General features: G+C 31.4%; 1 protein-coding gene across 1 annotated transcript; it reads left to right on the top strand.

Moving 5' to 3' along the window:
* Positions 1-3,906: 3,906 nt before the first annotated feature.
* On the top strand, positions 3,907-8,758 carry TRIADDRAFT_58608 (uncharacterized protein; the record flags this gene model as incomplete). The annotated part of the gene is made up of 10 exons (XM_002114744.1): positions 3,907-4,137; positions 4,404-4,562; positions 6,236-6,446; positions 6,600-6,679; positions 6,931-7,074; positions 7,249-7,383; positions 7,448-7,600; positions 7,768-7,925; positions 8,063-8,378; positions 8,588-8,758. The coding sequence occupies 10 exons, from the start codon at positions 3,907-3,909 to the stop codon at positions 8,756-8,758; spliced, it is 1,758 nt and encodes a 585-aa protein (XP_002114780.1).
* Positions 8,759-13,019: the final 4,261 nt, after the last annotated feature.

The raw sequence follows: 13,019 nt of genomic DNA, 5'->3' as shown, positions 1-13,019 counted from the left end.
AGATCAGCTAGCAATGAATACTCATACTAAATGATCCTTATAGTAGTAAAGATTGCATAATGAAATATCTTGTATGTTTGTGTGCGAGATTTCTACCTAGTAAAATCATTTCATTTCTTAAACGTATGCTATACTGTTCAACCTGTAGTATAATATCATAAGTTGATATTAAACTTTAAGGATTATCTGGTGAAATCCTATGATTAGGCTATGAGTTCCATTCTTATATTTAATACGTATAATTTCATATATTGGCTCATCATTCTTTTAACTATTCATGAATCGTTATGGATGATTAAATGATGTGTAAAAGTACTAAATATTTTAGGGGAAGGGAATACGTGCTATCTAGAACTAGGTTACATCGTATCGTGGATGATAGGATTCCTTCTTTGCACCCGAAAATTTCCTCGCTTTACTTATATTCCTATCAAAGAGAATGATTCGGTTATTTATGATTACACAATCTATAAAATACTCCATGCTTCTGAGGATCGAATTATTATCGACAATATTAGATTTAGTTGCCATCATTAACTTTACCTATGGAATTGAATTGGGAAAATAATGCTACTCTTTCTTTCAAAAGTAAGGATCGTAAAGGGAAGAGGAAGTTACGTTAAGAGAGATCAGCATCTAAACTGGCGTGAAATAATATTGCTTAACAGCAATAACATCTCTGATAATGGTAACAGCTTTTGGAGATGGCGTAAAAGTCAGCCGCACTTTGCAATGAAGTGCCTGTCAAGAATAAGTTGTAGGATATAATATAAGCTATAGTATATCATGGTGGTTTGGGCCATGGATAAAAATTATGAAAGTAGTAAGGAATGTAAGGACATTCAAGACGTGGTTAGATATGAAAGCCTTTCTTAATTCACAAGAACTGTGGTAAAAGACTTCACGTATACCTATGTTGACCAGTAAGTTAACATCAAATTTATACTACGTATAATAGAAGCATAAGTACATCAATTTCCCTCTTATACTACATAGGGTTATCGCCAACATGATATAAATTCATTTTACCATTTTAAACCATATCTGATGATCTAGAAGGTTACATCAGATCCCACCTATAATTATAATGTCTTGATGGGCCATAAAAACAGAACATATTCTTCCAACTGGTAACAGGTCTGGCCTACTTATGGCTCTAACACTATGAACGGAGTATTTAAAGTCAATAAAACGATCAAAACTATCAATGGTACTATCTAAAACAGATTTGAACGTTTTCAAGTGGCAGCAAAGATACACAATAAGATGTAACAGCTTGGCTATGGTTTAATACAGAGCATGGAATGAAAAATAATTCGCCCACTTCTTTTATTAGAAGTAAATATTTTCGTATGATTTCGGGCTGTCGACTCTCCGGTTTCAAATAATCAAAGCAGATTTTTCGATAGATTCCTGCCTCATTTAATTTATTTAAATAAATTCCAGTAGGTAATGAATGAAGAGAAAAAACAGGTGGTTAATTAATTATTCAATCTGTTTAACCGACCATATTTTAAGCCTCTATCACTATCAAAACATACCCACCTACTTCGATAATAGGTTAAAACACCATCAAGCTCATGGCTATTTGAAATACTGCAATAGTTAGATCTATTTATAATCCAAATTTTTAACGATTTGAGAGTTGAGATTGATGAGCAAGATATTGAATCCTTTTGCTGTACATTAGCTACCATGTAAACTTCTTCAGGTTAGTACTTCAACTGAACAACGTCGCAAAATATAGCTTATATTTTTGACTCTCCAAATAGTTATTTATTTTTTATTGATGATCGAGCATAATATGCCGTAATAATAACAAATTTAGCGTTGATTATTTTTAACTAAAACCTTAACAGAGATAGAGAGAAAAAAAAATCACCAGCTGCTGCTTTCTAATTCTAAAGTAAATCATGACTAGAATAGAAGTCTTGTCAGTTTGATCCACTTAGGATAAACTAGAATCATCATAATGAGGTCAACAACGATCGCCAATTTCTACTGCAGAATATCAACAACTGCAGCAACTATGCTAATTGTTGTTCTTGTAGTATATGGCAGGCCCACTATCATCTAAACTGGCCAGTATCTACTTTAGTAGACAGTTTCGTAAGAGCAGAAAGTATATTAAAAATAGCAATCGTATACAAGCTTTAATCTACCGAAAGCACCTAAGATCTTTGCAAAGCTCTTCGTAAGTGAAGATGAAAGAGCCAGCTGAAACTTTTTCTTTACCGTCATCATTGCATAATGGAAGGCAGAGACTTGTCCAAGATTCTATGAAAAACAATTTTTAAAAGCCAGGTGGCACTACAATAAACTAGCATTAATTTAGGAAGGTGTGCAATTAAATTGACATTAGCTATAGTATAAAGTAACTTATTAGCAGTGACCTACGTATCGCTTTTAGATCTCGTGCTATTTTATATACTGGGGAAAGTTATGTATCTCGATCTGATTGAAAACTTGGATTACTAAAACTGTCATATTTCCAGTAATCCATGCCTAATGGATGGATGTCAATCGTTCATCTTGCTTTTCTCCCTGCTGCTAAATTGTACCCTATCGTCAATCAATCAATTAATCTTTTCATAGCGGAAATAATCACCTTTATACTTGTATAACGTAGGGGTGTACCTATTTACGCTATTGAAATTCATAATATTATTAATTAATTACTTGTCGATAAAATCGATTTCTTGCTGACCCATTTCTTTGGCATCCAAATGATTACATGACACAGCATTAATGGCTAGTCTCTTATTCTTTATAATCAATAATATTAGTGACGCTTAAAATGGTTTAATTAGATTATCCAAACATCAACTTAGGGGACAAACTCTTCCATTTTCACTGGAATCATGGTGTTGTATCATATGATTTCAATATTAGCTATACGTCAACACTTGCTTTAAATCACACCAAGATTACTTTTTCCTCGAAAGATAGAGTAAATCTTAACAAAAAAGGATTAAAACCACAGCTGAATTTGTAGTTTCTACTCGTACTTATACTGTTTTCCATTTGGTATCATGAAAGCGGATTACTGATTGAAAATTGAAACCCTAGCAAGTCGTCATCTATGGTATAAAAGACTTTATTGACAGGTTTGGAAGCAATCAAAGCGTTTATTCTTCATTTTCGTCCGCTTTAATTTTCACTAGGGTGCCCGTTGCTTGCATTACTTGTTAACTCTATTCATAGTGATGGCTTTACGTAGTAATCTATCGATTTGTTAGTCTGATTACAAACATAAATTGGATAATCGAAATAAAAAAATAAGCAGTTTCATTTTCTCATCATGTTGTGATTGCCATGTCAAAATTTAATGTACCCTAAGATCCATCTCTAGATCAGTCTCTAACAAGTACTATTCTAAAAGCAAATTCTTTCCGGTTCATCGATTTTTCTCATCTTTTCAATTAATAAACGGTTGCAAATCGCACTCTCATTTTATTATTCTCTAGCTTCTATCCTGCTGCAATATAACGAATTTTATAGTGCAGCATCATTCTTTCGATGATAAAAATACAACATTCCTCTGCCTATTCGTTGTTCTACACTGCATTAATTAATCCATTATGCCTGGGCTAGATAGACTAATTTTAAATTGTAAAAGAATAATTCTGTCATCATTAAAGTAGGAAGGGATCAACAGCTCAATTTGATGTTAGGAGCAAAATTATGAATTTTAATTTGTACTACTAATTATTTTATTCCAAAGTTCAATATGTAAATTATCAGAAGAATGAGTCATGGCGGAAGAAAATGGAAAAAAATTGCTAAGATTATTTTATTTCTATTTTGAACAGGTCTCTACTTGACGATTAGACTGTGTTGATCATTGAGTTAGTTTCAATTTGCAGTTTTTTCTTACGCTAATACACTGAACTGCTCCAATTTACTATGGCAAATAACGTGATTCCAAAGAATGACGAAAATATCAATTTAATGATGAATTATGGAAATAACGAGGAGAAATATGAGAAAAATACCGTTAGCGATAGCGGAACTTTTATCGATCGTGCTTCCGATTCGGTCTATGGAATGATACGGCTTCATCCTGTGCCAGAAGTGCATCCTAACCGCTGGTTTATTTTAGCCACCATTACCTTTTTAAATCTATGCAACGCCATGGTAAGTAATATATCATGTTGAACTCGCTTTAAAATTGAATTTTTATCACCACCAGTCATGACTTAAAGCCATCACATTATCGATTAGCTTGTTCAGTATATGATTTTATATCTTGACCAACGATTCATAGTAAAGTAAATGACTTTATCATCTTACTCGGAATGAAGATAGTTATATTAATGTAGATACAGCTATAAAGAAATAAGAGAATTTCAATGGGTAGCAATCCTGTTTTTGCTAAAATTTCGACTCCTATTTTTTTCCAGCTGTATTATACTTTTGCTATGATTGCTGATTCAACAGCGCTATATTACAAGATTTCATTATCAGACGTCAATTGGCTCTCCATCGTAGTTTTGCTAGGATTTGTCATTGTAGGTCCAATCTCCATCTGGTTATTGGATAAATATGGCCTTCGAGTAGGGGTAAGTCGCCATGTTGATTGTTTCTTTTCTCGATTTAGATAGCTGCATGTTATTTAGAGCTACAATTGCTGGAGATAAAAGTGGTTGCATTTGTCTAGAATATATTAAACTTTGCATTGACCTATATCAGTAATGAATGAACAGTATCTAAAAACTAAGCCAAATATTTTACTGACAAGATGTCAGTAGATGTTTACAGTTATAAGTAGATGACAATAGTATAAGTTCTAATTTTCTTAGAGTTAATACTGAGTATCCTTAAGATTACTGTAGACAGCTTAGGTTAAGGACGTAAAAATAAAACAAAATGAGATAGCATCCGTTAATATTGGCATGCAATTATGCCAATGTTAGGCTTACTTTCTAGGTATCAATAGCAGTTATTTCATGCTAAGAGATGTTCTTATAAATACCCAATTTAAAATGTACTATATCTCTAACGATCGCCTTGGATATAACTAGTATTAGGAAATTTCTAGGCAGCATAATTATTATTTCATATTAAAATATATATTCTTATAACGGTTCAATATGCCGTTAAAATGGACTAGATTTAACTATCTTTATATCTTTAGAGTCGAGAATTTTCTAGGTAGCAATAATAATTATTTCATACTAAGATAGTATATTGTAATGGTTCTAAATTCAATTTAAAATATACAACGTCTAACTATCGTTATGCCACTAGACTTCGAAAATTTCTAGGTATCAATAATGATTATGTCATACTAAGATGTATTCTTGTAACAATCTTATACTCATTTTAGAATATACAGTACTGCATCAATTTCTAAGTATCAATAATAATTAATTATTCATGCTAAGATACCTCCTTATAAAGGGCGCTATACTTGATTTTAAACATACTACGTCTAACTATCTTTGTGGTACTAGTAAATTTCTAGGTATCAATGATAATTTCATACTAGAAAGCATTCTCTTTATAGTCCTATATTTATATTTAAAATATTCTACGTCTAATATCTTTATACAATTAGAGTTAAAATTTACAGTATATTTACAATTGAAATTATTACGGAACGATGAAATCATCCATCACGACTTTTAAGTACACAGTAATTTCATTCAATTGAAATAGTTTCATTTTTTATTATATCGAGAGGTTATGATTCAACTAAAATTCCTAACAGCTCAAAGAGTTGAAAAAACATGGGCTGTCCTTTTCTTACTCGTTATTTTCAAGAAAAAGATTTTAAAATCTTTAAATTGACGATAATAAAATAGACGGCATTGGTTTATTTCATAGATAGTTTAAAAGATATTTATTCTCTTTAGAAAATAAGGTTATTAGAATGGACATTCGTATATGTAATTAATGTATAGTTGTGTAGTTGTGAGACAATTAATTGGATATATATCATCAACAATCTAATATCGGCTAACATCTAACAACAATCAACAATCACATCACATCGGTTAGATGCAGCACTATGGCCTAACATGGCATAAATTAATATAAATGTACTGTGTCGTATTTAGCGATAGCATCTGCAAGACGTGTAATTTTTCGTACAGCTTTTGGAGTTGGATGCAACGAGTTAGATAATGCTTTGACGTTGAAATAGTTTAGTAAAGTGATCTATTCTACCATTGGTAATAGATTGAATATTATAACATTGATTTAATTCATTATTGACTACAATTTCTTCTAGATCGTCGTCAACGGTTGGGTAACACTTCTGGGTGCAAGTATTCGAGTATTGAGCGCTTATGTACCCGCAGCCGGTCGTATACCAACATTATTTATCGGGCAGGGCTTGATTGCCCTAGGTCAGCCTGTTATTTTAGCTACTACCACTAAAATGGCAGCAGTATGGTTTCCTGATGAAGAAAGAATACTTGCTAACACCATTGCTACACTAGGTATAATAGACCTACTAAACTATACGAGTATCCACTGCATAATAATCGAGAGCCTTTAATTATTATGTAATTTAAATCGATTTCCTATATCATGCAATCGTTGAAAGTGCTCTTAATATTGAGGCTTGATAATGAATATTTTTTATCATCTAGGTGTGACTTTAGGAATGATGGTATCGAGCGTTTTATCACCAGCTATAACTAATCACAACTACCTTAAGATGCCGATTTTAGTAAGTCTAATGCCTCTAGTCGAGTCTTTACAATTAGGATCAGTGAATGCAACGACATACACATTTCCTATCCTTTAGTATATGGGCAATCTATGTAGTTCATATTTACAGGTTATTATAGCTAAATTAAACATCATTTAGTAATTTTCTTGAAGCAACTAACCCTACAGTCTTCTAGATAGATTGTTACATGGGATTTCGCTTGTCGTTTTATATTGTTAATTTCCTTTTCTCTGAATTCCTATGTATAGCTAATTATTAACCTCATTCCTGTCGCTGCTGCTACTTTAATGGCTACAATTGGAATGAAATATAGTAAACCCCCAAATGCCCCATCATTTATCATGATGTTAGATGAGAATCCTGAGAGTACCTGGAAATGCATTACCAATTTAGTAAGACTGATTCTGTATATGTTACAGTGTATGATTCTATGATCTAGCACAATATTACTAGATGTAGCAAAGTTTCTATAAAAAATAGATCTACGAATTCATATCATGCAGCCAATTTTCAATTATTCTGAACTTATTTTATCCATCTATTTCATATCATTTAATAAATATTAGCTGAAATCAGACAGCTCCTATCAGCTCCTGGCTATTACTGTAGCTACTCATTTTGCAGTCTTGGGTACTGTCGGCGTTTTAATAGAACAAATTTTATGTCCTACTGGTTACCCAGACGTAATTATAGCTTTCACTGTATGCTACTTCAACTCTGCTATTAATGTTTTCGTCATTAAAAAATTTATTTCAATTTTTAAAGGATTTTGCTGGCCTTTGCATTGTCATTATGACTATGTGTGGATTTATTGCTGCAGTTATTATCCTTTTCTTTATCCGAAGTATTAATCATTTTGAAGTAATATCCAAAGTCTTTCTATCCTTGGCAAACTTATCGCTGATTGGTTTCTTTATGGTAACTGTGCTGATCTATTACATTAGATAGGATGTTTAAAATTTTCCAAAACATTGTACTAAAGATGGTTTATGTCTGAGCTTTGATTGAATTTATTACCTATTTACTTTTTCATGATCAAAATTCCTGGATTCTTATATACCCGTATTTCATGATAAATGAACTAGTCTGCTGGATACCGTAATTGCCAAGGTCTTCTTTGCCTTTTTGCGGCGCTTTATGGCATTTTTGGTATGAGTCTTGTCCCGATGATGCTAGAACTATGTGTGGAGTGTTCTTATCCAGTTGACGAAGTCATTAGTTCGGGAGTTCTATTCCTCTTAGCGTAAGTGCATAAAGGAAAAGAACGAAAGAGAGTCAGTAGTTTCTTTTAAATTGCACTATAGCAGCATATGCTAGATATTAACTTATATCCAACATGGATGGAAGTCAAACTAATGCTTTTTCTTCATCACCATTTAGGACTATTATTAGTGTAGTTATGATCATCGTTTTACCAATCATTAGTCCGCCGCTGGATAGCTCTCAAATTATTTATTCTGCATGCCATCATTCTCAGTTAAGTTCATCTAATTCTCCTTCTCCAATGATTTCGGTTCCTGATACTGCAATTATTCCTCGCGATTACTCTTGGGCTACCGTGGTGATGGTTGGATTATTAACTCTAGCAACACTCATTTATGTCATCTTCTTTCAAGCTACTTATAAACGTAAAGCAGCTGAAGATAACCATAAGTTCAATTGCTGGCATGCCTATCGACTAGAAACGGTCAGTCCGGTACGTAGTGGAGACAGCGATGATTATGATTTGGATTAAGATCAACTATGAAAAATCACTGTTCAATAAGAGAATTTTTCAATGATAAATTACAAAGATAATTTGCATCATTAGTTAACATCATCGATGGATTTATACTCGTCTATGGTACCGGTGCAAAAATATGATAAACTATGGCATGGCTAGTTATTTATGAAATCAATACATAGGAATTGTATCTTTCATACATAGTTGGTGGCAAATTAAGTTGGATCGCATTCATTATTTATTTTTCTGTTTTACTTATTGATCAAATTTTGGTCTCCGCCACTAGAGCCATTGTCAAAGATAATCTCATAGCTACATTTCCCCCAAAAATCCATCTCGATGAAAAGAAATGACCATCGTTGTATTAAAAGTTATGATGAGTACGGTATTGCATAGTATTTATAGCTTATTAAGCATTTATGAAATAAGCGGAGCCATTGAAATAGCAAAGAGATCATTGAAAACTCTACTACAGCGATTATAAAGCAAAGAGATGGCTTCAACATCATACGATTCAATTTGAAATTTAGATAAATAAATAATCAACAAACATGAAATAACATTACTACTGAAAGTATTCATAAAGATTTAGTAAGTTTAGAATGAGTAGAGGAATGAATTTAATTGCATTAATAGATCCACTAAATTAATTTATCGATAAACTCCTTAGTTACCAAGGATTAAATCCATTATTTGTTACATATAAAGATATTGATACTCGTATAGATAATAGTTCATCGTTGATATCGTTGAGTTATAAACTAAATGGAATTAATCATTTTATTGAATAAGTTTATAACTTCTGATTTATAAATAATTGGTTGGACGATCACTTTATAATCCAGTCGATTAATAACATTGAAAGAAGATTTATTAATAATGCTGAATAATGTTAGTATGACCAATAGATTTATTTCTACTCTATGAATGACTCTGTTCTCTTGTGTTACCAGTGACAAGATGGTATAAATGATATATATTTATGGTGATCATGTTGTATTCTAGAAATTCATCTCTTTTATACATTCTAAGCCCATTTATTACAGCATTCTTGATTGATTTTATATTTATGAAAGTATGGATATGTGCCGTATAAATTAACGTTTGTACTATCGGCTCATGAATGCACAAATTGTAGAATTTATTTATTACTTGGTGATTTGGCTTACTTAGGATAAGTAAAATATTAAGATAATTAGTCATTCCTTACTGCTGACTTTTGATTCTTAATGATACGTTCTGAAGCTATTTTGCGATTGTATTCTGGGTTAACTCGTATTTATGAAAGTATAGATTGTCTAAATTAATGTGTGCATCGTATACCTTATGAATGTAAAATTATTACCCTAATCACATGGTGGTTTGATCTAGATATACAAAATTAAAATAAAACATTTAGATTTATTTTAATAATTTGTTCCACTTATAATATCAACACAAATATCTTTCATTTTATGGCTAATAAGGAAAATTTTTCTACATGATAAACTTAGTTGCACATCGTCAATCTGATATCGATGTCATTATACAGTCTTATTCGTTACTTTATTTTTATAAGTTACTAAAGAATGTGATACATAGAATGATTGATGTGCGAATAAAACTACCTTAAATCATCCAGGGTTATACAGTATAAGACTGTTACAACTTTAAATATTAATCATCATTTACACAATGTGCTATAATTGCATGCTAATTCGAAAGTAAAGTATCCGATCTTAGAATGTTTGAAGTAGATCAAGTAGTCCATAACTTGACTATGAATCGTTTTCTCATCGAATGTACTACACAGCCATTGCATTCAATTCTTATGATTAATAATAAGAGTGACATAGTTTATTTGCAATATCACCCTAGACAGAGATTACATCTATTGACGGTTAGGATATGTAAAATGATGGATATGGACCAGCGTGTAGCTGAATTGATCTTAATCTCCTTCTTTTATTACGATATTGCTTCATCATTGTGTCCTTAGCGTTAGATTATATTTTCTGCCGTTTATATCAATAATTATAATGTATAATATTTTGTTCTTCAATGACTAGAGTGAATTAACGGAATTTTCTTTTCATGATTATGCTATACTAACAAATTAGTATTGAGATCGAATACTCGTTGTCGTAAAAGTGATTTAATATTTACTGTTTTAAAGAATACAGATTAATCCTGTTAAATGTTGGCTCATTATTGGGTTAGCTTCTGAGGATAGCATAATCAAGGTAGCTTAATCGTTGATATTTTAAGTTGTAGTGAAAAGGCTGCAACAATGACGTAATTAGCACAGCTTTTTGAATACTATAATCGCAAATAGCAGATGGAAATGCAATCATTATTAAGCGCTTATTGCCCAAGGTTATGAAGCTATTAAAATAATGCATCTCTTTGGCTATAGAAAGGACGAATTGCGGATTTAATTGAACTAATGATTATATTAAGGGGATGACATAGAATGATTGATTATAAGCTATTTGAGATTAATGGAGTAAGCTAGCCTTGTTGCTTATTAAATATATTACAATGGCATTTTTATCTGATGTTTCGACAGAATAGAATGGTCATTTTTCATCCTGATGCTATCATATCGGGTATAAAAGTGAATTAGTTATGACTAGATGAACATGTATTTATAATAAATTTAGGCATAATAAATTAATTTCAAATTACAAATTAGATGTAGGCATACAGAATTTGGTTTAGACTTTAAGAAAGCTTTATTTTTGATTTTGATTCTTACTCTGAGTCTTCTTATGGAATTGATTACTTCATAACTCATAGCTGCATCTGAAATTATCAACAAAATTAAAATACGTAACCAATCAAATAATAGAAATTAAGATATCGATCAAAAATGGGCTCTTTCATGCTAATGGAATCATGCCAGGATTGAGTAAAAAATAACAAAATTAGCAAAGGTGACAAAGGTGACAAATACTTTATGCATTGTCAATTCTTTTTATTATTTTTCACATTATTGCAATTTATAAATAAGTTGAAATGATGGTGAGGATAATGATAAGTGGAAATGATGTAATCTACTATAGAGGAGAAGAAAGTTAGCCTTAGTTTCAATATATAGCTTATAATTTACTGTTAGGCTAATGGCATACGTTTATGAATTAGTCTTGATTGATTCAGGTTAAATCACGTAGAGGATATCTACGATACCAAGTTATACAATAAATTTTTACTACGAAATATATTTGCACTGCGATTAAATGAATAGACGATATATACAATAGGATATTGTATTCTAAATTAAAATTGTTGTTACCAATAATTTGTACATTATAGTCGATCATGAACTTATGTTATAGTGTTGACAAATATCTTTATTTACATTATTCACTGTGTGATATAAGATCCATCAGTCTGGTCAACTATTTAGCTCTTTATGTTAAGTTGAAGACTACACTATAGGTGCTTCTCATTTTAGTTAAAGGCCGTTTGTGTATTTCTATGATGTAATTTCTTGAACAAGGTAACCATAACTATTTTAATGTTTTTCTGAGTAGGTGTTTAGTAAACGATTAGCAGCAGATGGTGGGAGATCGCTCAGTCGTACAGTTGATGACAATTGAGCTTTTTATTTATAGATATTTGGTAGTTATTGATGATTTGAGTGAGGATATTGAAGGAATATTCCTTACTAGTACAGTAAATTAATGAACTTATTATCATCTATTTTTTATATCAGGCCGATTCTATTTGTTGATCGATTTTTACTACATATGGTCTAACTGTTTATGTTAATGTTCATTTTATACTTTAATAGAGATATGAAAAGATATTTACGCATTCTATTATGGCATCATAACTTTATGTTAGAGAAATCATTTCATGGTTATATAGACTTACTTATTTCTTAGTTGTAAATCTCCAATATGTTTTTTTAGTTCATCGGACATGCATGATCAAAGGAATAATATTTTCATTGTCATGTTTTGGTTATGTTGGGTTAGTAGAAATAAGAAATAACAAGTATCTGTATTGGAAAGTAATCGACACTTTTAGAAAGTTATAAATAACGATGTAGTGAAAGTCCAACATTTTAATAGCAGGGAATTATTTTCGATATTCTATGTAATACTACTCTAGCTTGAACAATGACTTATTGTCAAGATTGTAATCCACTTTTGGGCATGCTATCATTTACGATCATGTAGCTATTTTGAATCTCTTGAACAATGTAATTGCGGACACTAACCTACTATTAGCCACGATTATCAGCTATCATTATGGCTAATGATTGAAATTAGTTTATAAAGGGACATGTGGCCTTGCAAATCAAATAAAGCATGTATTTTTATGGAAGTAAATAGTCTTTACAGATTTTAGATGATTCTATCCATCATTTAGTTTAATTGCAGTCTAGAGAGGATCTATCTTGTGGGTGTAGAAATTGTTGATGGTATTCATTTCTGTTGATATATACGTAAATCACGATGCTTGTGTAAACGAATACTACGCACTAGTCTAGGGTGGAATTATTGATTTCTGATTCGGTACGGTATTCACTCTACCAACCATCGTCAATATGGATAAATGCCATAGATTACTTTATGTCTCTAATTTAGATTAGAAAGTGCATACTATGATTGCTACTGCTACTTA

This window comes from Trichoplax adhaerens, genomic scaffold, assembly GCF_000150275.1.
Source record: "Trichoplax adhaerens TRIADscaffold_8 genomic scaffold, whole genome shotgun sequence".
Classification (NCBI taxonomy): domain Eukaryota; kingdom Metazoa; phylum Placozoa; class Uniplacotomia; order Trichoplacea; family Trichoplacidae; genus Trichoplax; species Trichoplax adhaerens.
The sequence above is the reverse complement of the archived record's forward strand: the minus strand, read 5'-3'. Positions and strand labels throughout refer to the sequence as shown.